This window comes from Eublepharis macularius, chromosome 6 (assembly GCF_028583425.1).
Source record: "Eublepharis macularius isolate TG4126 chromosome 6, MPM_Emac_v1.0, whole genome shotgun sequence".
Classification (NCBI taxonomy): domain Eukaryota; kingdom Metazoa; phylum Chordata; class Lepidosauria; order Squamata; family Eublepharidae; genus Eublepharis; species Eublepharis macularius.
The window spans coordinates 58,489,541-58,512,746 of NC_072795.1; the positions used below are offsets into that span (position 1 = coordinate 58,489,541).

The following is a 23,206-nucleotide window of genomic DNA, read 5'->3' on the forward strand; positions in this document are numbered from 1 at the left end:
GGGAGCAATTTTTTGGCGATTTTTTCTCCTTTCTCTGGGAGTTTGGACAGGCATCCCTCTCAATGTCTCTTTTTTCCTCTCCCACCCAGATTCCTGTCTCCCACCCCGCCGCCCCTGCACCTCCTCCTCTCTTCCCAGCCTTTTGGCTCTTTACAAGCTCAATCTGTCAACTGTATCAGGCTGATTCATCTGGCTGCAGTTTGAGTAAAATTGCTATTGTGGTCTGAACAGCAAATTTTAGAAAAAGGTCACTCTATATCAAGAAATCTATCATTGTCTGAGTGAACACTGAGAAACATGGCCATACAACCAGGACTTCAAGTGGATGGAAGAGACACATACAGTACTGCAGAACAAGCAAACAACTGGATGTGCAGCTATACATTCAAATTAAACTCAGGTGACATTTGTATGAAATCACAGAGGATATATTGTCTAGAGTTGCCCTAACAGGCTCAGGTGCAAAAGAAAATAGAGTGAAATACTGACTCCTGCATTTGGCAATCAGAATGAAGCCTCCAGATTGACCTGAATTGCTATAAATCCTGGTCTTTTGCTCTTGCTTGGTCAACATATTAGCAGTACTGGCTGTACTTCATGCTCCAGCTTCATACCATCTTCAGTTCCTCACTGCTTTCAGTTTCTCTACAGTTTCCAGTCCTAGAGCAGAAAGGGTTGCCTGCAGCCTTGACCAGGTCCCGACTAGACATGGGCACTAATGGAAAAAAACCCCCAAACACCCTGTTCGTCGTTCGTTGCCATCCACTAACAACGAACAACGAACATAGATGAACATGAACTGTTCCCGGACATGCTCATTGTTCATGGGGGCCAACCCCCCACCCAACCCCCCTTAGCCCCCCTCCCCTCAAACCTACTTACCTGGCCCTTTAAAGATCCCTTTAAACTATCAGCGGGCAGGCAGCAGGAGGGGATTCCCCCCTGCCGCCTGCCTGCTGATAGTTTAAAGGGCCCTTTCCTGCCACGTGCAAGGGGCAGGGCCCTTTAAACACCCCACAAACTGACCTTCCCAGTGTCCAATACCCACCAAATTTGCAGGGGACATAGTCCTCACTCTCCTCTGGAGACACCCCCCCCCCCCAAGTTTCAGAGAGCTTGCACCCCGGGAAAGGCATGATCCATGGGTCTCCCCGCTGGCTGTCATTTTCTCTTCACAGAGGCAAAAATGGGACTCTCTGCTGGAAGTACTTTGAAGGGTTAAAGCCAGAAAGAAAGCCAGAAGGAGTTCAGACAGAGTTCAATCCCTCCTAGCCTCCGGTTGCCAAGGGGATTGATTGCAGCAGGTGCCAGACTGTCCGGCTTGCTGAATGGCTGCTGAAGGCAACAACGAGGCTTGCAATGACCACCTGTTCGTTTAGGATGGGGCCTCACAAACAGCTTGTTCGAGAATAGCAGATTAGGCTGTTCGTGGGTTTTTTCTGTTCGTAAAGCTGTTTGTGCCCATGTCTAGTCCTGACTCCCTAACACTTTGCTCATATTTTACACTGAAGGTGGAGCAGGATGTGTCCATCCAACCCCTTTCAACACTAACCAAATATTTTCTGTTCTCTGTGCTTTCCCAAGGCTAGCTGAAATATTGTAATCGTTGTTATTGCATTGGCTTGTAATAAAAGCTGCAACAAACTTTTATTGTGATAAATGTTAAACAAACATCCATTACTGAACTGTGTATTTCTTCTTCTTACTTCTTTCATCTAGAGGGCAAGACTATTGATACCGGCATCTCCATCCAGACTGAAGTTGCTTGCGCTCCAGTCACAGGTATCAACACTGAGTGCTTCACTCAGTGGATATGAAATCCATGCTCTACTTTTAACAGGGAATTTTGCAGACATAAATAGAACTGTACTCAACTTCACTTCCAGTACTGTCTTGCTTATTCTCCTCTTTGCCAGGGATTCCCTCTGTCTGGAATCCTGCACAGAGACATGCTGTGGCTAAGTAAACATGTCAAGCAAACACTACTTGAGTACCAAAGCTTTTTAAAACTCTCCCATTATTTTGATCTGGCCTGGCATTAGTAACTGTTATGCACTGCCAGGAAACAGTGGGCATGAAATCTTTCTTTCAGTTCTGCTTTTTTGGTATCATGGTCAGGTGGTCACCTACTACCCAGGCTGAACAGATAAATAAAATGGTAAAAGGGAATATCCTTTACCCAGACACTGTAGTTATTGCAGAGGAAACAAGCAGAGCTTGATCTGTCTATTACATTTCTTCACCTGCTTTTTCTTCAAGGAGCTCAAGGCAATTTGTTCTTCTCCTATCCTGTAATCTTCACAACAAATCTGTGAGATAGATTATACTGAAAGAGAGTGACTAGTCCTGGTCCAGTCGGTTTGTTTATCCTGCCTTTCCTCTTGAAGACGGCTTACTAAACGATTGGATAACCAGAACACACATTCCAGTTAAACATTAGCAGCAGTGATAGAACAACAACAAAAAATCATAATGTCATTCGCTAAATATTCAGGAAAATACAATTGTTTGTTTTTCAAATTGTACTCTATCTGTTACCAAACTAATTTTTTCTAATGATTTATAGTTCTAGTAACATCAGTGTATGTCAGATGGTTCATAAGATGAATGAGGTTTGAGTCCAGTAGCACCTTCAAGACCAAGAAAGAGTTTTCAGGCTATGTCAAGCTCCCTTTGGGCGCTCCTGGACTCATACCTTGCTCATCTACTGCAGACCAACATGGCCACCCACCTGACCCTCTTGTTCATATGGATAGCACATTTACAAGATATGATGATAGCAAAGCATTGTTTTGATTATCAATAATGAAAAAGATGGATGGATGGATGGATGGATGGATGGATGGATGGATGGATGGATGGATGGATGGATGGATGGATGGATGGATGGATAAACTGCATGAATATGCATCTATGGCTAAGCTAACTTTTTATATGCATAACAGATCAATGCTGGAGTTTCAGGAAAAATGAGAGGGTTTTTTATTATGTAGTTGGAAATTAAGAAAAGAATAGTTAATATGGACATAAGTTAATTATAAAATTAAGATCTCCGTTCAGAATATAAAATGTGTAAGTATAAGATTGAATATAGAATGTTAAGTATAAAATTTTGGGTATAAGTAACTAAGGAGAGGGAGAGGAGTAGTATTTTGTAATTTAGTTGTGCTTTTATATATCTTGTATATGCTTCTTTTTCTTTTTGTTGTAGCCTAAATATATTACTTTGTATAAGCTTTTTATTTTTTTTCCTTTTTAAATAAAATTATTTTTAAAAATTATGGAAGAAAAACTCCTTTTAACTTATCCGCTTCCTTAGTCCTTACCCAAAACGGTTGGTGTGCACAGAAGAACAAAGTTCATTCAGGAGTCCTGACTTCACATTTCTTCCATGGATGTGTCTGAATTACAGGGATCAATGGGAAGACTCTGCTGAGCGCCATGGGAAGGCACACGCCTGAATCCAAAAGCCCCCAGGCAAACCTAGCAGAGCTGCAACCATCATCCCTATGTCCCACTCCAACTGCCAACAACAGTGCCCTAGGAAATGCCTCACCTAGCTGGTCCAGGTCATCATCACAGAAATCCACTGCTGGCCCCCCCTCTACTCACAACTCCTCAGGGTCCTCCAAGATCTCCTCAGGCTCTCTGCTTAGTCCGCAATCCCCAGGTGAGTTCTTGTGTTTCTGTGGACTTGTGTGAATGCTATCATTTTCTGGCTCCTCAAGATGCATCTGGGGAATCAGTTTTAAAATCCAAAGTCATGACATTCTATTTCTTTCTGTTAGCAGTAATGAAAGTCCATTAGCGAAGTCAGGTGAGGAAACTTGAAGTGGAAGTTCTAGCTGCTATACTTTAGATTGCTAGGAGAATTTGGAAAGCAAAAGGCTCTTTTTCAGGCATAGAGAAATTTCAAAAACCAATTTGTTCATGGACTTAATATCTGTGTTGCTTCCAACATCCTCTCTCCACAGGCTCAGCCACATCCATTTCCTCCACAGTGGTAGACAGGCACCCTAGGAGTTTCCTCTGAGACACTGAAAGAAAGCTTGTTGTTGCTGTCTTTGCAAACACAAGATTGTATTTACAACATGCTAATTTAGCTACAGCAATGCCACCAGCTGCCTGAGCCCAGCTGTGAAGCACATTGATATTTCAAACACAGCAGATTCTGTAGCATCATAGCACCTTTGTTTATTTCTGAGGTGGAAAGGCCTATTTTCCTGCTGAGATCCTGTCAGCCAACATCTTTATTCCATTGCAACAGGAGACAGGGTGGGAAGCTAGGGAATGATTCATTGCTTCCACAGAACTGCTTCTGCCAGTGTAGGGCTAGTGAAAGAGCATGCAAGTCTCTTCAGTCCCCCAAACCCAGAGTTTCTTTCATCTGTGCTTGCACAGAGTGGCCAATTTCTTCATTGCCTCTTTTTAGTCTTTCACTTTGGTTTGTTCTCTCAGGACATGTCTGTCTTCTATCTGAAGTAATAGGGCTGGGACATACTTTAGATACTATGGTGGACTTGCTGGTTTAATTGTGTGTGAGCAGACAGCTTGCATAAACAGTGTAATGTCATTGTAGACTGTTGTTTTAACTTCTGTGGGCAGAGATTTCTGGTTTTGGAGCATCCTCCATTTACATATATTGAAAAGAGATGTACCACAAGTTCCTTCTTCAAGCATGGCATGTGCAGTCCTGAATGTGCAAGTTTGCTATGGCAAAAATTTGTATGAACTGGTCCTTGTTCATTAGCAATTATAGCAGTATTAAATATGGTACTATGAATGCATATTGTGATTTACAGTGTGAACAGAAAAGACGAGCCCCCACTGCAAGGAGCTTACTCATATAATACTCAGCAATGGGAATAGAATAGAGGAAGGGGAGAGAGAAGCCAGGGCAAAGGGGATGAATGTGAGTAAATGTAGACTTTACGGGGGTTGGGGGGGATATTTATTTATTATTTATTTATGGATATTTATATACCCACCTTTCTCCAGTCACAGCCAGGACCCAAATAACAATAGTAAATGCAATGCAAAAATAATAATCTATTAAAATAATTAAAATCAGTCAATTAAAACAGAAGTCAGAGCCCATGACTATAACCTTCAAGTTGCTCCACAAGCTCTTTTAAATACCTCTGTCTTACGGCCTTACTGGAAGGTCCCAAGGGTAGATGCCAAACTCGCCCCATCTGAGAGGCTGTTCCACGTAAGTCGAACATTAACAGAAAAGGTCTGGGGCATAGCAAACTGAACCCTTGAGAGAGCGGGGAGTGCTAGCATCTGAGTGATTAAGCAAGGGCTTCACAGAAATTGTGAGTATAAAATTAAGGTTTGAAGGAAAACGGTGTGTTATATTTGACACAGTCGTTCTGTAAAGGGGTTCCAGGCATAAAAGAGAGCAGTGATGAATGAGGAGCAGGAGACCTTAGAATGTCAGGAGCATGTCAGGAAGCAAACACAGAACAAAATGGTGAAGCAAGGCCATGAAGAGTTTTAACATTCAGCACAGGGAGTCAGTGTTGATTATGAAAAGAGGTGAGAAGCCAGTGTGGTTGCTGAGCAGGGAAATGTTACCATATGCATCATTAGCAACAAGATTGTTAGAATTATGTATATAAATATTAACAGTATTTTTGATCTGCATTGATAATGTTGGAATAGACAAAAGTTTGGTGCTTAATTTCCAAGGAATCTCAATGGCAGGACCAAAAGTAAAGGACAAGATAACTTAAGGAGACATAATTAGCTGGTGGAAGCCAGGTTCAGGTAGCCGGCTCAAGGTTGACTCAGCCTTCCATCCTTCCGAGGTCGGTAAAATGAGTACTCAGTTTCCTGGGGGTAAAGTGTAGAGACTGGGGGAGGCAATGGCAAACCACCCCATAAAAAGTCTGCCAAGAAAACGTCATGATGTGACGTCCCCCATAGGTCAGTAATGACTCGGTGCTTGCACAGGGGACTACCTTTTCCTTTAATGGTAACATAATGTGCATCTCATGCGCAGTGAGCTCCTTTTATGGTTTTCAGCTGCCTGGAGAAAAAAATGCCCTGTCCCTTTAATAGAGGCTTAGCAGGATATTAATTATCAGTTGATGTTATTCATCTCCTTGCTATGAAAAGCTTCAGTGCCCATTTCCACATGTTAAGGCTCTATTAAAGGGACAGAACATTTTTGTTCAGGCTTGTTAGCAATCCTACTTCCTAGCCTAATTGCAGTGTGTTTATTTTTTATGAACATCTAAACATTTCTGCCCCATGCACCGTGCCCTTGAAATGGTTCATAATCTACACCATTACCAACTAATGCATATAACACAACAAGCCATAAAATGCCAGAAAACCACTATATAGTAGTAATAAATCACAAACTGAGTAACACACCAACATATTGAACCCCACAAGTAATTTTGGGAAGAAATATGCTTGACATTCTTTCTGGAGAGGTTAAAGGTGTGTATGGGAGGGGGAATACATATACCCTCTTAGTCATCATCATTTATTTTGCTTATGTGGCCAGAGGCCTTAAGCATAATTTAATATAATTAAAATCAAGTACAAATATGCAATTACTAAATAACAATAGCTTAAAAGTATAGGATCTATAAAATAGAATAAATAGGATATTTTATAAAATAGATAAAATGGACCATATAATTAAAATTCAGCATTTAAATATAAGAAAAATAAAACTTGACTATATCTAAATGCAGATGACAGTCTCTCCTGAGTCTGAGTCTCTCCTAAAACTTACTTGAACCCTATTTGCGTTTCAGTGAAATTATTATTGTCAGAAATTTCACCACTGAGACTGTTATTTCCGGAATAGTATCTGCCAATAATTGAGAAATTGTCCTTGACTCCAGTGGACAATGGTATTTTAATAAAATAGGAAATATCCAGTGGAACCTAAGAGCAGTCCATTGGAGGCAAAACAATAATAAGTGGGTTAAGGTCTCTATCATACCAGACGCACATGGACAGAGTCTATCTGAATAAGAAACTTGGGTAAATCGTCCCATTAGTTCTGCTGATGGAAAAGCATTTAGCTTGCAAGACTGAACGCAAACCTGTAAGTGGGGATCATAAGATGGCTTAAGTATGAAGGGGGGGTTAGCGAAGGAGAAATTTCTAGAGAGGGAGGTGAACAGACACGTTTAGCTGGAGCAGCTGTGCTGTCCCTATCTACATTATAAGCCTTCAACTTAATCTCCAAGCCTCTTGTTGAGTACCTCTGGTAAGCGTTAGGAAAGGGAGATCAAGCAGATCTAGCTTCTCATCTATCAGCCTTAGCCAAGTGCTTCTATAGTTTTCCTACTTCAATAAATGAAGGAGACCCCCAGATGATGGAGTAGAATAAAGAACCTTTAGCCTTAATTTAAAAGCAGACAACTAAGCTCTCAATTCAATGGAGCATTGCACTAGTTCCAATCTAAGTGCAGTTCCTGCCACACATTTTGGGGCTCCCAGTATCCGTTGTATAAATTGGGTCAGTATGTTATCCAGAAATTCAAAAGCTTCACTTATCCAGATAACTGCCCCATATAAAAACTGTGGGATTATTTTTGCGTTAAATGCTCTAATAGCCATCAGGATATATTGGCCCCCATTTGAAAAATAAAACCTAATGAGAGCATTTGAATTTGGTCTGGCTATATGCCTAGCTAGTTTAAGATGTGGTTTCCAAGACAGGTTTCAGATAAAGGTTACTCCCAAATATTTGAATTTGGTTGTTAGTTCAATTTCACTACCTTTAATTTTCCAAGCTTTCTGGGTATGGCTTAATTTTGTGGTATAGATCATAACTTTTGTTATAGTTTACTGAAAACCCAGAGGCCTACAGATCTCAATAGTAAGACTGCATCATCTGCATATAGTAGTATGGGTAATTCCCAGCCAGTTAATAAAGGTGCACGGTGGGCATATTTTTAATAAAAGGCACCATGTCATTTACATAAAGATTTAAAAGCATGGGGGCCAATATACAGCCTTGTTTTACTCCTTTCGCACGATGGATGTGGTTAGTAAGCTAACCCTCTGGACCACAGCGTACTTGCATGGAAGACTCTTCATATAATTTAGAGATAAGCCATGGGAGCTGTCTATCATGGAATTAATTAGATTGGTCCACAGATGGGATCTAGAGATAGAATCAAAGGCAGCTCTGAGATCCATAAATGTGACATAAAGACAGTCACCTGCCTTTGATGAATATTTCTCAGCTAGATGGTAAAGGACAAGGCAGCGGTCCAAGGGAGAAGCACCTTTCCTGAAACCTGCTTACTCAGGATGAAGAATAGATTCAGCTTCCAACCAGGTCAGTAGCTCAGGCTGGAGATAGGCCGCATATATTTTACCCAAAGATGAGAGAAGGCTAATTGGCTGGTAATTAGCGGGATCACTTCTTGGATCTTTTTTATATATTGGCACAATTATAGTGTGCCTCCATGAGGCCGGCAGGATTCCTGTTTTGTTAACTTGTGTGAATAAAGGGGCTAGAATATTGCTCCACCAAACAAAATTTGATTTCAGCAAATCAATTGGAATCAGATCTAGTCCAGGTGCTTTACCAGAGCGCAGTCGCCTGATCAGTTGGTTCACAGACTCCAGAGAAACTGGGGGCCAAAAGTCAGTTAAAGGGGTTCAATTTGAGTAGTCTGAGGGGCAGAACTAAGTGTCTCTCTAAAGATAGAAGTACAATACTTTTTCCAATGCACAGGTAATACATTCAGATGGTCTAGAGACAACAGATAAGCCCCTATTGACTATTCTCCAGAAAATTTGTGAATCATTTCTATTGATGGTCTCAATTAGCATCTCCCATTCTTTTTGCTGGGCTGCCTGCTTTTTAAGTCTGACCATTGTCCTAAATATCTTTTTTGGAGAAATAAAATCTAGATGATGTTTCTGGAGCTTGGTATTTCTAAACAAATGTAATTTAGACCTCATATATCTACCATCTCTACATTCTCTGTCAAACCATTTGTTTTTACAATCATGCCTATAAAGCAAAAAAGGTCTAACACGGACTGGTTTAAAGAGATCTAAAATATTAGTTGATCGAGCAGACCACATATATCTTTCTGCTTAAAATGCTACTCAAGAATGGAACTATAACTCTCAGAATTCATGATGTTAATTGCCATGGAGGCTGAGTCCAATGTCCATCTCATTGATATCAGAGCTCTCAATCTCTGTTCAGGATCGGATGGTGTTGTTATTAATGTAACTCCAGCAATGGGGATAGAAATACTCAGTTTCAAAAGGAGATGGTCCCCTCCTTGAAAGTCATCCACCATGAACTCACATATCTGTGGGAGAAAATCTACGGAGACCAGGATATAATCAATTACACTGGCACCCTTATGCCTCGCACATGTAAAATCACCATGGGGATCTAGTTCCTAAAGGCCATTTAAAATCAACAAGCCTTGATTCGCTGAACAGTTAACTAGTTTTTTCTCCTCAGTATTTACCTTATTATCTTTAGATCATCTTCTAAACAGCTAAGGATAAATTGATATATTGTCGAAGGCTTTCACGGTTGGAGAACGATGGTGGTTGTGGATTTTCCAGGCTGTATAGCCATGGTCTTGGCATTGTAGTTCCTGACGTTTCTCCAGCAGCTGTGGCTGGCATCTTCAGAGGTGTAGCACCAAAAGACAGAGATCTCTCAGTGTCACAGTGAGAGATCTGTGACACTGTGACACTGAGAGATCTCTGTCTTTTGGTGCTACACCTCTGAAGATGCCAGCCACAGCTGCTGGCGAAATGTCAGGAACTATAATGCCAAGACCACGGCTATACAGCCCGGAAAATCCACAACAACCAGCTAAGGATAAGACAGCGCCTCCAGCATTTTCACTGCCCCCATGGCCAGAAGAATACCCCCTTAGTCATTCCAAAGCCTCCAGAGCACTGGTGTAGATAGCTTCACAACATTCAATTGGGACAATTTTATCTGCAGCTTTCCTAGAAATAAGGAACCAGATGAAAAAAAATTCAGGTAGGAGGTTGGTTTTGTCCATCTTGCAGGGATTAGGATTAGAGATGGGCATGAACAGCAATACAAACCACAAAAAGCCACGAACAGCCCAATCTGCTGTTTGAGAACAAGCTGTTTGTGAGGCCCCATTCTAAATCAACAGGTGGTCATTGCAAGACTTGTTCATTGCTGTTTGTTGCTGTTTGTCAAGCTAGACAGTCTGGCACCTGCAATCAGTTCCCTTGGCAATTTAGGCAGGGATTGTCTGAACTCTGTCTCAACTCCTGCTGTTGCCCTGGAAACCCCAATCCAAGCCAATTTAGCTTGATAGGCAGGTCTTCCTTTCAAGTGTGCAGCTCCAAATTTGTTATAAGGGAACAAAGACCAGGGGGAAGGGGGGCTCTCAGCTCTGGCTTTGGAAAGGGAGAGACAGCTGCTGTTGGCATTTTGATAGAGAGAGTGCATTGGAGCTTGAATTTTCTTTGTGTGTGGTGGGATAGGGATAGCAGTTCCAGGGCTGCTGCCAGGCTCTGGGCCAAGCTATTATTTATTATTGGTACCTTTCCTGCTGCCTACTCAGGTAAGGTTTCTGGGAGTGGTGCGGTAGGGATCTACCCCTTCAAGTTCCAGGGCTGCTGCCAGGCTCTGGGGCCAAACTATTATTTATTATTGGCACCTTTCCTGGTACCTGCTCAGGTCAAGTTTCTGGAAGTGGTACAGAAGGGATCTTGACTTGAATGATGGCTAGAGGAGAGCCTGCTGGCCCCCACGAACAGCCAACCACGGAAATATCCGTGAACAGGGCCATGTTCATGGTTGTTCGTGAGTCATTGTTCGTGTATGGCAATGAACAACAAACATCATGTTTGGGTTTTTTTCCTGTTCATGCCCATCTCTAATTAGGATGTTTTAGCTGATGCACTCCAGGTTAGTTTACATTGCTAGAAATAAAGCAGACATAAAGGACTGGGCCAAGGGGGAAAGTCTGTGTGAACTCTCCTGAGGTCATTGTGCCCCTGGCAGAATCAATCCAAATAAGGATGAGTAATTTAAAATGATCTCCACCTAATTGCACGGTCCAATATCTGTTTTGTACTTCTAAAACTTATGTGAACATCTGTCTCCCACTATAGGCTCCAGAAGCTTGGAGAAGAAATTACCCTTCAGCCTCCGAAAGAGCAACAACTCCCTGAAAACTGCCAGTCCACACTCACCACCCCCACTGGCTCAGGTAGTCTACCTGAAGGACATTGTCTGCTACCTGTCACTGCTGGAAAGGGGACGGGCTGAGGATAAGCTGGAGTGTAAGTGATTGGGGGAATCAAGAAGAATGTATGTGTCTAGAGCATCAGATGCAAGCATGTAGATGCTGTGATCACAGGTGGCAGTATGGGTTGATGTCAGGAGCATTCAAGGGAGACAGGAAATGACCATAAATTGGCAAGTGGGGGCAAGAGCCAATTTAGTGAATGAATCAGGTGACAAGGTGAATGAAGTAGGTGAACATCCTGTGAATGAACCACTGTCACAGTAAGCATCCAGACAGCACTGTAGGCAAACATGCCAGCTATATGACATTATTCTATGTGATATCCCTGAGTATTTGCTGGCTGGAGTTTTTCCTCCTGGTCCCCAACTCTTCCTTTTATGTCCTTTTTGCTTTTCTTGTGTCTCTCCTTCAGAGGCCTAAAACAGACCTCAGGCTGTAGACTTTTCTCTTTGAATCTGCCAGTTCCCATTGCGACCAGATAGATAATAATAATAGTGTGTGTGTGCGTGCGTGCGCGCGCGCGCGCGCGCGTCAGACAGACTTGGAAAGGGTAAACGATTTGTTCTTATGGAACAAATTCTAAAACTGCTGGACTATTGCATTCTTTATATCTTGGAGAGCAAATTGAGCCTGAGAATTAACAGGGAAATTCACAGCTTCCGCTTTTAGTACCTCAAGAAACATAACGACTCCCTCACACATATTTCTATTATTGGCTTAAAATATTTTAGTTGTAGCAAGCAACATTGGTCCTCCCGGTGTTAGTCAACCATTAGCCACTATCCCTGAAATCCAGTTACTGAGCAATCACTGAAGACAGTCAGCTGTTGACTCTTAAGTGACATCAGATTAGCATTATCAATTTTCAGTTATCCTTCAGTTAACAGCACTTACAAAATGGCCTTTCTTCTTTCCAAACCATCAGAGCTACACTGAATACATTATATTGCCTTTTTAACATTTTGATCTTAAAACTAGCCAGTTAAATAAGTTTTTTTAAGAACTGAAATTTCATACACATTCAAAATTAAGCGAAGTTTCAAAGTTTATTTATTTATTAAAATATCTATACCCAACCTTTCCTCTTGGCTCAGGACATCTTTGATTTTGAATTTTAAACCTTGGTTTTTAACTTGAAATTAAAGTCAGCGGGCACTTGCAGCTCTTGTTATTTCATTTTTTATTATCCCAGTTCCAGAAAAGATGAAGGGAGGTGAGTACTTAGGGGCATCATTTGGCAAACACATCTTAGGGCTGATTCACACCATCACAGAGATTGCTGTAGCTGTCTCTCCCTTCCCTCCACCCACCCTGCTTTCTCATACCTTGCTATCTGTGCCAAGCTCATTTGCTAGTAGCAAATAATTTTACACATTATGGCTTGGATGCAGTGATGCACAAGCAGAAACATAAACACACAATTCTGATTGTGCTAGATCTTGTGCAACATCTTGTGCTTTCCAGTCTCTATATTACAGTGCCCAGAAATTGGTTGCACAAAATCTTGCTCAAATGGAAATCCAAGTGGGGATACAATAAGTGTGACTTACGGCAAGTAGCTATTGTGGTCTTTTTCTTGTATTTCTACAAGCGTGAGAGCCCTAGCACAAGCAGAAATTTTGTGCTGGATCCAACTCTATGTTCTCTCTAGAGGCCAATTCTTCTGACATCACATTTTGATTGATTCTATGACTTTTGGGAGACAGCCTGTGAATACATTTGGGCTGAAATGTTTTGCCAAGATGGGTTACTCACAATATCTTTCCTAGGCTTATCGTGCAAGGACAAACCTGAAGTGCTGTTTTGTAATTATGCAGCTCTTTGCAGTATAAGGAGTACTGACAGTATGTACAGCTAGACATTTTCTGAGGCCAAGTTGCTCATCTCTCATTACAGAAACAATTTTGAAACTGCACATTACAGAAACAATTTTGAAACTGCACATAAAGTCTGGTTTGCTCTATGAGCTGAACTACTTATCATGATCTGTAAAAAAAAGAGAATGAATAAGTTGAATGCCTAGAAATTGTGCTATAAAAAGAAGAAATGCTTGCTACTCCTGCTGCTTCTTTATTAATTTCTACAATGCACAGAGACCAAACCTTTGTAAATAATTTATGACTAAGTTTTAGATTAATATTAGAGAACAACTGCACAACACTGCCCTCTGGTGCTCTTGGCATGTTCTCATGTGCTTTTTAACCATCTTTAAAAGACCCCATATCTGAATAAGGATGAAATCAAAGAATTCCAGATGAAATCTGCATAAAGGATTACAAGTGAAGCATACAGGTGGCTTATTTCTTGTAGGAGGACGAACTAATAGAGCAGTACCTGGAACAGTAAGTATGTGTAAACTGATACTACATGGAGCTGAGACCAGACGATAAATTCAGTACAGAATTATTGTACTGAATCAAGAACAAACAGAAAAATAGATTCGGTTTCGTTTTCCCGGCCATGTCGGACGCTCCTCTCCGCAGGTCCGGGAGGAAACGTCCGAGCAGCCTGACCGGGCGGTTGACCTGCGAGGGTTAACCCCCAGGACTCCCAGTGAGGGAGGCAGGGTCCGGAGTGCAGTGGGAAGAACCCCCTGAAAGCAATGCAAGGGGTAAATTGCCCGTTTGCTCCAACGGAGGCCGGCAGACTTGCACAGCACTTCGCGTGCTTCCAGGCCATGGAGAACGGCAATAAGCAGATTTAAGGTGAAAACCTGTAAGTAAGCGAATCCCTTCTGATTTCTAAGCGTATGCGAAGGATTGGTGGGAGTTGAAGCTAAGAAGGTGCGGATTTCTTCCCCTTCATGGAGTTTCGGAACTTAGCTGGCGCCCCCCCCCTAAGATGGCGACGAAAAAGCAGAGCCCTGCGATGAGTAAATTGGTGATGGCGATGTTACAGGGGAAGGGGGAAACCCTGGAAGAGATGGTCAGACGAGCGGTCTTTGAAGCTATGCAGCCCTTTGTAGCGAAGCTAAATGAAATGGGGCAAAAGGTTGATTCAGTGGAAAGCGAAGTGAAAACCATTAAAGAAACAGCGTCTGGGGCAGAGCAGTCTGCACGCAAAAACGTAGTACTCATGAAAGCAACAAGTAAAGAAGTGAAGCTCTTGGAGAATCAAATAATAGGATTACAAGTGGACCGCGCCCAAACGGTACTGCGTCTCCAGAACATAAAAGAGGAGCAAAGTGAAAATCTAAAAGATTTAGTGTCGGAACTTTTTGCGTCATTCGCAAAGGCAACTAAAGAAGAGTTAAAAAGCGATATTTTGGAAGTCCATCGGACATCTTCAAAATATGCAATGAAGCGTCAGCTGCCTCGCGAGATTATTATTGACTTTTCATCTAAGAAGACTCAGGACACCATCTTATATAATTCGTATAATGTGGACTTGGACTATCTGGGCAATAAGGTTAAGATATTGAAGGATGTTCCATTTTTGGCTCGTAAAAGAAGATTTAAGTATAAAAGACTTGCGGCTTTCCTGAGGAAATGTGATGTAAAATACAAATGGTTGTTTCCGGAAGGCATCTGGTTCAGATACAAGGATCAAACCTACAAGATAATATCGGAAGTACAGCTGAGAGACTTTTTGTCTAACCATCAGGAGTTTCAGCAAGAAGAAAGTCCAAAGTCTGAAAGGGAGAGTGGGGGGGAGGAGGGAACGAGCGCAGCTATTGTAGCTGCGCAGAGAGAACTGAGACCAAGACGCGGGGGGGGGGGAGAAGACCTGATCCTGAATATAGTCTGTATTGTATAAGATCTACCAATCTGATAGCATGTTAGAAAGTTAACTTTAAAGAAAAATTGCAGCTTGAAGGGAATACAAGACATGTAGATGTAGTGTGTGTTTTCTGTTTATATGTTGCTCTTTCCTTTTCCCCAGTCCCCTTTTTCCCTTTATATTTCTGTAGTTTTTTGTAGGTTTTATGTTAGAAATTTAAAAAAAAAAATTAAAAAAAAAAGAACAAACAGAAAAATACAGTGCTAGGAATAAGAGAAAATTACTGCTGGCTATCTAACACTGCGAGGATTACATTCTCATTATGATGGAGTCCAAATAAATGTTGTGATCACTGAACTGTTCCATAATAATATAGTCAATGGGGTTAATCTGCTGGTTTTGGTATTTGTTAATTATTTTCTGTTAACCTGGCTGGCATTCTGTTGAGTCTACTGATAATTGTGTTCCAAGGACAAATGACATACCAAATAGGTAAAGCAGGTTCTCTTGGCTAATTTAAGAGTAGGTTTAAGTGCATGCAGTCTTTGGAGTTCTTTGGCTTCTTTTTGTCTGAAACAATTTATTGTGCCTCACGCTTGGTGCATTGCTATACATAGAATTAGTTTGTTCTCATCATCTCACAAGGTCAATATGCCAGGAGAAGCAATGAAGAACTTCCTTGATCTTTCAATGTGCTACTTCAGTTACAGGAGAAGAGCTGATAGAAAGATGCCCCATTTCCCTTGAAGGCTGTAAATAAGGCCGAAATTATATTTGCTTGTTTGTTTGTTTATGTCATTTATACTCCACCTTTCTCACTGAGACTCAAGGCAGATTATACAGTATGAGATTAGTACAATCAGTATCAAGGACATTTCCATACAGTATCAAGGACATTTCCATAAACAATATCATAGGGTAAATAGATACAAGTTTAAAAAGACATAGTATTAGCAAGGATCCAATACAGAGTTCAAGAAATACTGAACAGAACATAATCAATTCTAGGACTGACATTAGTCAACATGAGGCACAGGTAGTACATAGGAATACATATTTAAAACAACAGATGATATATAAGGCGACATAGTGGAGAAGTTTACAGTCCCTAACTTATTAGCAAAGCATCTGAGACCCCATCCCTACAATACAGCCCTCCCATTTAGATGATGCTGGAGTTCTGTGATGGAACTCTAGAGGTACAGATCCCAACAAAAATGCTCAAGAGGGGAACACAATGCCTGCTGATACCTGCCTTGCAAGAGAGAGTGATGGCTTTTATATTTGTAGCACATGCACCTATATTCCCGCAGTGCAGTCCCTCAACAGATATAGAGAGGGAGGGGAATATGTACTGATGAGTAGAGCTGCTTATCAAAAAAAGTGGTGCAGAGGGAGGAAGTATTTAACCAGTTCCTCCACTGCAATGTTCTTGATGTAAATTGCCTCCTCCAAATTCATGGAACAATTAGATTCATGAAAGAAAACAGATTCCCCCCACCCCCTCCATGGAGGCTAGTAATGCTTCCACAATCTGCAAAGCAACTACAAAACTGCTAATTAGTTTTAAAAAAAAACCAAATAAATATAGGATCATCACCTCAGATCTCACCAGTTTACCCTTTATCTAACTTACTTTTGTAGAGTCAGCTTTCTTAACTGAAAATAACATTGTAACCCTTCTATAAACCCACAGCTTGCTTCATTTCTCCTCTTCTTATTCCTCTATTGGGAATCCCTCAAATAAAAATTTCCTCTCCTGCTGCATCGGCTCCGTTCAACAAGGCTCTATCCAGGCCACGCAGGCTTCCTGCTTTCCTCCCTTTCATTTACTGATGATGGCTGAAATGCAGCCTGGAGGATTTTTCCTCTTGCTAATGACTCTGTAATTTGATGTAGATGCAATTACTGGCATAAGAAGCAAACATCCTTCCCATGCCTTTCTTCTCTTTAGTGAAAACAAATTGTAATGGTGCGGCTTAGGTACCTCCATAGAATATTCAAGTGCACTGTACCAGTGCAACAGCACAAGGAGAATTCTCTTAAGTTCTGATCGATCAGGTGCCTAAAATACAGCCATAGTACTCACTGTCATATTCCTGCCTCCTTTGCTCATAAAGGTGAGTAACCAAATGCAAAGGCCAGTCTTAGCTGTAAGCCAGTTTGGTGTGAGAGCCAGTTTGGTGTAGTGGTTTAGAGCAGTAGGACTCTAATCTGGAGAACTGGGCTTGATTCCCCACTCCTCTGCTTGAAACCAGCTAGGTGACCTTGGGTCAATCAGTTTTTTGGAGCTCTCTGAGGCCCACCGACCTCACCGAATGATTGATGTGAGGAGGATAATATTTTGTAAACCGCTTTGAGTGAGCATTAAGTTGTCCTGAAGAGTGATATATAAATTGAATGTTGTTGTATAATCATCATTTTTGGTGTTAGACGGGTATTCTGCTCCAGTTTGCAGATAAGAAAGGCATTCTACTGCTGCTTAACCTGTGGACAAGAGTTAGGATATTTGTGTGTGTGTGTGTTTTAAGGATATTTATTTAAATATAGTATTTCCAATATGTAGTGTTAATTGGAGACTGTAGTGTCATTAGGGTTTGTTGACCCTAATACAGTTATAAAAGCATAGAAGCAAGTGAATGTGTTCATAATGCCTGTGTTCATAATGCCTGTGCCTTTTTATCAGTCTGCATTTGTATTCTTTTGCAGTTATGTTTCGTCTCTATGACACAGATGGCAACGGCCTCCTGGACAGCTCGGTAAGACATACCTGCATTGCCTTTCTCAGGCAAGGGAGGATTCAACTCTCTCTCTAATGCCTGGAAATTCTTTTGTTGGAGATGCTGTCCTGTCCTGTGCAGAGAACCACATGGACACTGATGAAGTCATGGCCAGAATCTGCTACATCTCCTGAGATTCAGACCTTGAAACAGAGTTGAGCCTAAGAGTTCTGAGGATGAAGACCCTAAGAAATGTCCACTCCTCAAAGACAAGCAAAATTACTTCAGGGTTAATCACAGATCTCCCCCTTTTTGTGCTACTGGAATCAAACTTTGCTCATCTATTACAGACAAACACTGCTTCCTACCTGAAACTTCCTTAGTGTAGAATCACAACACACCCATCTTGAGATAAGGTCCCATAATGAAGTTTCTGAATCAGGGAACCTGCCATACCCAGAAACAAATAGACCTCTCATCATGATATTCTTATTGGAAAAGAATCCAGTTGCCAAATACCTTTTAAACTCTAGGTGCAACATTAATAAAATGCTAAACTTTCCATATTGATTGATCATAACCCATGGGAAGGCTCTCAGCACTTTACAGAAGTTTCCATATTGACACCAAGGCTATGAAAGACATTTATGTTAAAGTATCTTGCAGGTAACTTTTGAGAATGTCAAGGACTTCCTTACTGCTTACGCTCAATTTCCCATCAGCTTCCTTACAAATACATTTTGCTCAGGATCCCAGAAGTCTTACCAGAAATTCCCAGAAGTCAGACTGTTTTTCTTATCTTTGGCATAAACCCTTCAAAAAACTGCATTTTACTTCATCTTGGTATCAACTAAACTTATATTGGTTTTAAATTAGAGTAAACCAGTTTGTAGGTGGTGGAGTAAAAAAAAATACAATAAATAAACATTCCTCTAGTATTTAAAATGGTTTATCCTCACAATCTCCAAGAACAATAAACAAACAGTGCAATCCTAAACAGTGTAACTCCAGTCTTAAGCCCATTGAAATCAATGGACTTAGGCCGAATCCACACTTCCCTACCTTCCACTTTTCATGTGCATTAATCGCGCTGGATTCTATCCCGCAATGTCCCAGTCTATGTTCACATCCCTTCTCTTACTGCCACTGCCTTGCGTGATACTTCGTCCACATCCCTGGTAGAATCGCGCAATACGGGGCAGGTTTAGATCCAATGTCACCGATGACATCACGTTCATTTTTTTTTCTTTTTTTCATCAGATTTCCGCTATAGCGGTTTTTTGCTAAATTGCTATGGTGAGGCCACACCCCTATGATGCCTGTGATTGGTTAATGTTATTCTATGCCTTCTTCTTTGAAATCCATTGGACCATTATTCTGGCAGGCTAATTTGAACTGATATTTAAGGTGGGGGTGATCCAAACTCTCCAAACGGGCAGACTAATTATTTGACGCTTGAATTTAATGTTAGAATGACAGATTTCCGCTATAACGGTAATTTCAGCAGTTAAAAAAAATTAATTTTAACAGCCACTGATATTTCTGACTGTCCGGCATCCTAAAAATGACACGGAAATGGAAATGATGCCACCCCTTGATGTCTCCGCAGGGATTTTGGAGCACCCCGATTAAGATTTATGGCCGGGATTGTGCAACAATGCTGGGAAAGGGTGGGCAGGCAGGCATGCTGCGGAGAGAGTGGAAAAGCTTGATAATTGCATGGCAAAGAGGGATGGTGTTCCGGAAAGGCTGCAAACAAGGAAGTGGGGTGGTTTGAAGGGGGCGGTCTCCTCGTGAAACACTTCTATTTGTCCACATCCACGGTGAGAACCGCGCAAGAGAAGCGTTTGAACACGTGACAAATTCGTCTGAGGCACAATGTGAAAGACGCGAGAGAATGGCGGGATTGAGGTAAGAGTATGTGAACAGCCCTCTGAGAAGCAAATAATAGGTGGGGGAAAAGTGGAAAACTTGAGACGTGTGGATTCAGCCTTAGACTGAAGTAACTCTGCCTAATATTACCCTGCAAATGTCCTACTGCTGCCTCAAATATGCGGCTAACAGAAAAAGGCGTTCACTGGCCTTCGTTTAAAAAAAAAGTTTTTTCTTCATCTACTGATAGGTTTGCTGACATCAACATTCTTATTACTTATATTACTGCAAAAATATAATCAGTTACATTTTTTTTCGTTCCATCCCTTTCTGTTTTATTTCTGAGCTCAGGAGTTGGATCATATTATCAATCAGATGGTTCATGTAGCAGAATATCTGGAATGGGACTCCACAGAACTAAGGCCAGTAAGTTTCACTGTTGAGCACTGTAAGAGTTAAAGCACAAAGGGTAATCTTGCTATGCCCTGATCTCAAGGACCTGCTATATAGACTCTTTTGAGATTGTGGAAATTATTACTGCAGTCCCATGATGGGTATTCCAACAGTATTCCTTCTTTAATCTTTTTTATTGTTTAAAGTTTATTGTTGATTTTTAAATGTATGATAGAGAAGACTTACTATCAGTCAACCACTCCCTCCTATAAACCCTCCCTCTTCACTAGCCCTGAACAGACGGGAGAAAAGGTGGGAGAAGGAAAAATGAAAGAAAAAAAATCAAAAGAAAAGGATGGGGGAGTGAAACATCCAGGCAGATACAAATAAGTTCTATATCCAAGTTTCACTGAGGTGTAAAAATCCAGCCCAAATGCTGTCATGTTCATTCCTACATTCCATTTAGTATTTTTTTTCCTTCGTTGCTAGATCCAGTACTTCTGTCCCAGTTTCTATATATGGTAGAGCTACAGCTGTGTCCCTTTTATATGGGAACTCTCATCAGGCTGGAAATTTTGGGTTTCAAGGGATGTTATTGCCCAGTGTCTTCTCCTGCACCATTAGAAAGCTGTATCCTCTGTCACATCCTTTCCCTACTCAGAGTAGATTGTTGGCTGAGAACTAACAAGATGAATTCGGATTAGCTTATCTATATATGTAGGAATTTTAAATACCGACAGGAATTCTCCAGTGGCTTCATTCTCTGGGCATATTTCAGCTCTGATGGTCATGTCACAAAAAAACCCTGGATGTCTGAGACAGGAACAAAGAAGACTAAGTGGAAAGGAATGGATATTCTGTTTTTCTTAGTGCATTCTTTATCAGTCATGATTTCATAGTGTGGGAAAGAAAGGAATAAACAAAGCAAGCCTGAGAGACATGTAGCTCAGGATTAGTGCTGTGTATAGACTATCTCTTTTAATTAATGCTAGATTTTGTTTCTTCATTCTCCAGTCCAACACATTCTGTAACCAACCAATGGAATATCTGCAGTTCAGGGAAAGGATGTGACAGAAGATATGATATTCTAAGGAGATTTTCTTTTGCAGATCCTGAAGGAGATGATGGAAGAAATAGACTATGATCATGATGGAACTGTGACACTAGAAGAATGGATTCGAGGTGGCATGACCACCATCCCTTTGCTGGTTCTGCTGGGCATGGAAACGGTGATTAGCAATTTAGTCTGGCTTCACATAGGATTAGGGTTGCCATATACAAGTTCTCTAAATCCATGCAGCTGAATTTGCACACAATATGCACTGTTTGCAAATCAACTGCATCCATTAATATATTGTCCACCAGTCATTATGCATCTCTTCTGAAAAACTGACCACACAAAGTTGGAGAAGAATCAAAGGAAGCATTTTTACTTGACCGTTAGCTCAACAACTTACTTCTCAACCAACAATGCTTGCAGAGAGAGAGAGCAAACATGTCAATAATAGTAGTAACTTCCTTCATAGCCTGGAATGATGGAAAGTGGGAACAGACCCCGACTCACTAAATGATTGAGTAAAATATTGGGTGTGTGTTTTGCCTTATATCTCTCTATCTGCACAAACTCGATACTTTTATTTAAAATTAAAGCTTGGAATCAGGGCCAGCTAATATCCCAAACTGTTACAGAATGGCATGCCCAATATTTGGACAAAGCTTGGACAAAAGATTTTTATGACAAATTTAAACAGGATGGATCAGGGCAGGAGCTATTTTTGAATGATGTATAACTGAATTATTGAATAACACAGACTGTAATTTTATTAATTCTTCCACCATCATTCACATGTACCAAGATACTTCCACACCACCACTGTTCTCCTTCTGCCAGCTTGGTTGTAAATATCATTATTCACACTAGAGGTGGGCATGGACTGGGAAAACCCCACAGACCGCCGGCCCGAGGTCCATCGATTTTCACAGACCACAAACTTTTCATGGACCAGCCCAATTCACGGACTAGTTTGTCGGTCCATGGTCCATCACTTCCGGCAGCCCTGTCTCCACCCTCTTCACACCCAGAGAGCCCAAACTCACAGAGAATCAGCAGCAGCCTCTTCTCCAGCCACCCTCCAAGTTTGGTCAAGATTGCATTTCGGATGTCTGAGTTACAGACCCCAGGAAACTTCCAGTAGATACTGGAGTCACAAATGCCAATTGACTTGCATTGGCTAGCAGCACCAAAAAGTTGCAATGAGGCAAAATCAAACAGAAAAGGGTGGGGGAAGAGCCCCCTCACTCACCACACAGACCGTTGCCTAGGGAATTAATTCTTGCCCTTTGCTTGCATAGAGAAGCATGGGAGCTTTCTAGTTGGCAGGCAGAGCTGCCTGTCAAGGTTTTGAGGGCCAAGATTGGCTGCAGAACATCCACCCCTCCGTTGCCTAGGAAATTAATTCTTGCTCCTTGCTCCATAGAGCAGAATGGGAGCTCTCTGGTTAGCAGGCAGAGCTGCCTATCAAGGTTTTGAGGGCTAAGATTGGCTGCAGAACGCCCACCCCTCCATTTCCAAATGGGAGCTTTCTGCTCTGCAAGCAGAGCTGCCTATCAAGTTTTTAAGGGCTGCAAAAAGTCTGTGGATGTTCCCTCCATTGCATAGGGAATTGATAGATCGGCACCAGAATGGCTGGACTCATGGACCATGGACCGACAGATCAGCCCAAACAGACAAAAATTCATGAAAAAGGTGAGTCCCATGAACTGCATGTTCATGAGCTATGAACCAAGCCAGACTGTGCAAAATTTTGGTCTGTTTTCTGGACCATGCCCACCTCCAGTTCACACAGAACACATGACATTCTACTAGTTTCAATTAAAATGATCAACTTGAGAAAGTTGATAGTTGAAGGAGAAAAGAAAATTATAGTTGATACAAAGAAGCACAGAAGTTGGCAAAAGAATAAATAAGGCATACTTTTCTGGAAGTATTTCTTGCATAGGCCCCATTAAGGTGAAATGGATATAAGACTTAGCACAGTCAATTATAGTAAAGCAAGAGGGGGGAAAGAATACTGTTTTACAAAGAATTACCGTGGGAGGGCGCCATAACTCCAAAAGCTGGAAAAACTTCCTTTTTTTAACATTTGTCTGTGAGAGAAAACTAATGGGCCTGAGTATCTGCATACTGTTCTATGTGAAAGCTTGCTTGTCTATAAATAAATTGTCCAGTAAATAAGCAGATATAGA

General features: G+C 41.4%; 1 protein-coding gene across 1 annotated transcript in view; it reads left to right on the plus strand.

Annotated features, from left to right (window-relative positions):
- DGKG (diacylglycerol kinase gamma) overlaps positions 1-23,206 on the plus strand; it is a 174,019-nt gene that overhangs the window by 66,591 nt on the left and 84,222 nt on the right. Inside the window, exons 5-10 of the mRNA XM_054982781.1 lie at positions 1,720-1,782; positions 3,413-3,670; positions 11,119-11,289; positions 17,685-17,734; positions 19,919-19,993; positions 21,070-21,189. Coding sequence (XP_054838756.1) covers positions 1,720-1,782; positions 3,413-3,670; positions 11,119-11,289; positions 17,685-17,734; positions 19,919-19,993; positions 21,070-21,189 — 737 coding nt within the window. The remainder of the gene's footprint in view (positions 1-1,719; positions 1,783-3,412; positions 3,671-11,118; positions 11,290-17,684; positions 17,735-19,918; positions 19,994-21,069; positions 21,190-23,206) is intronic.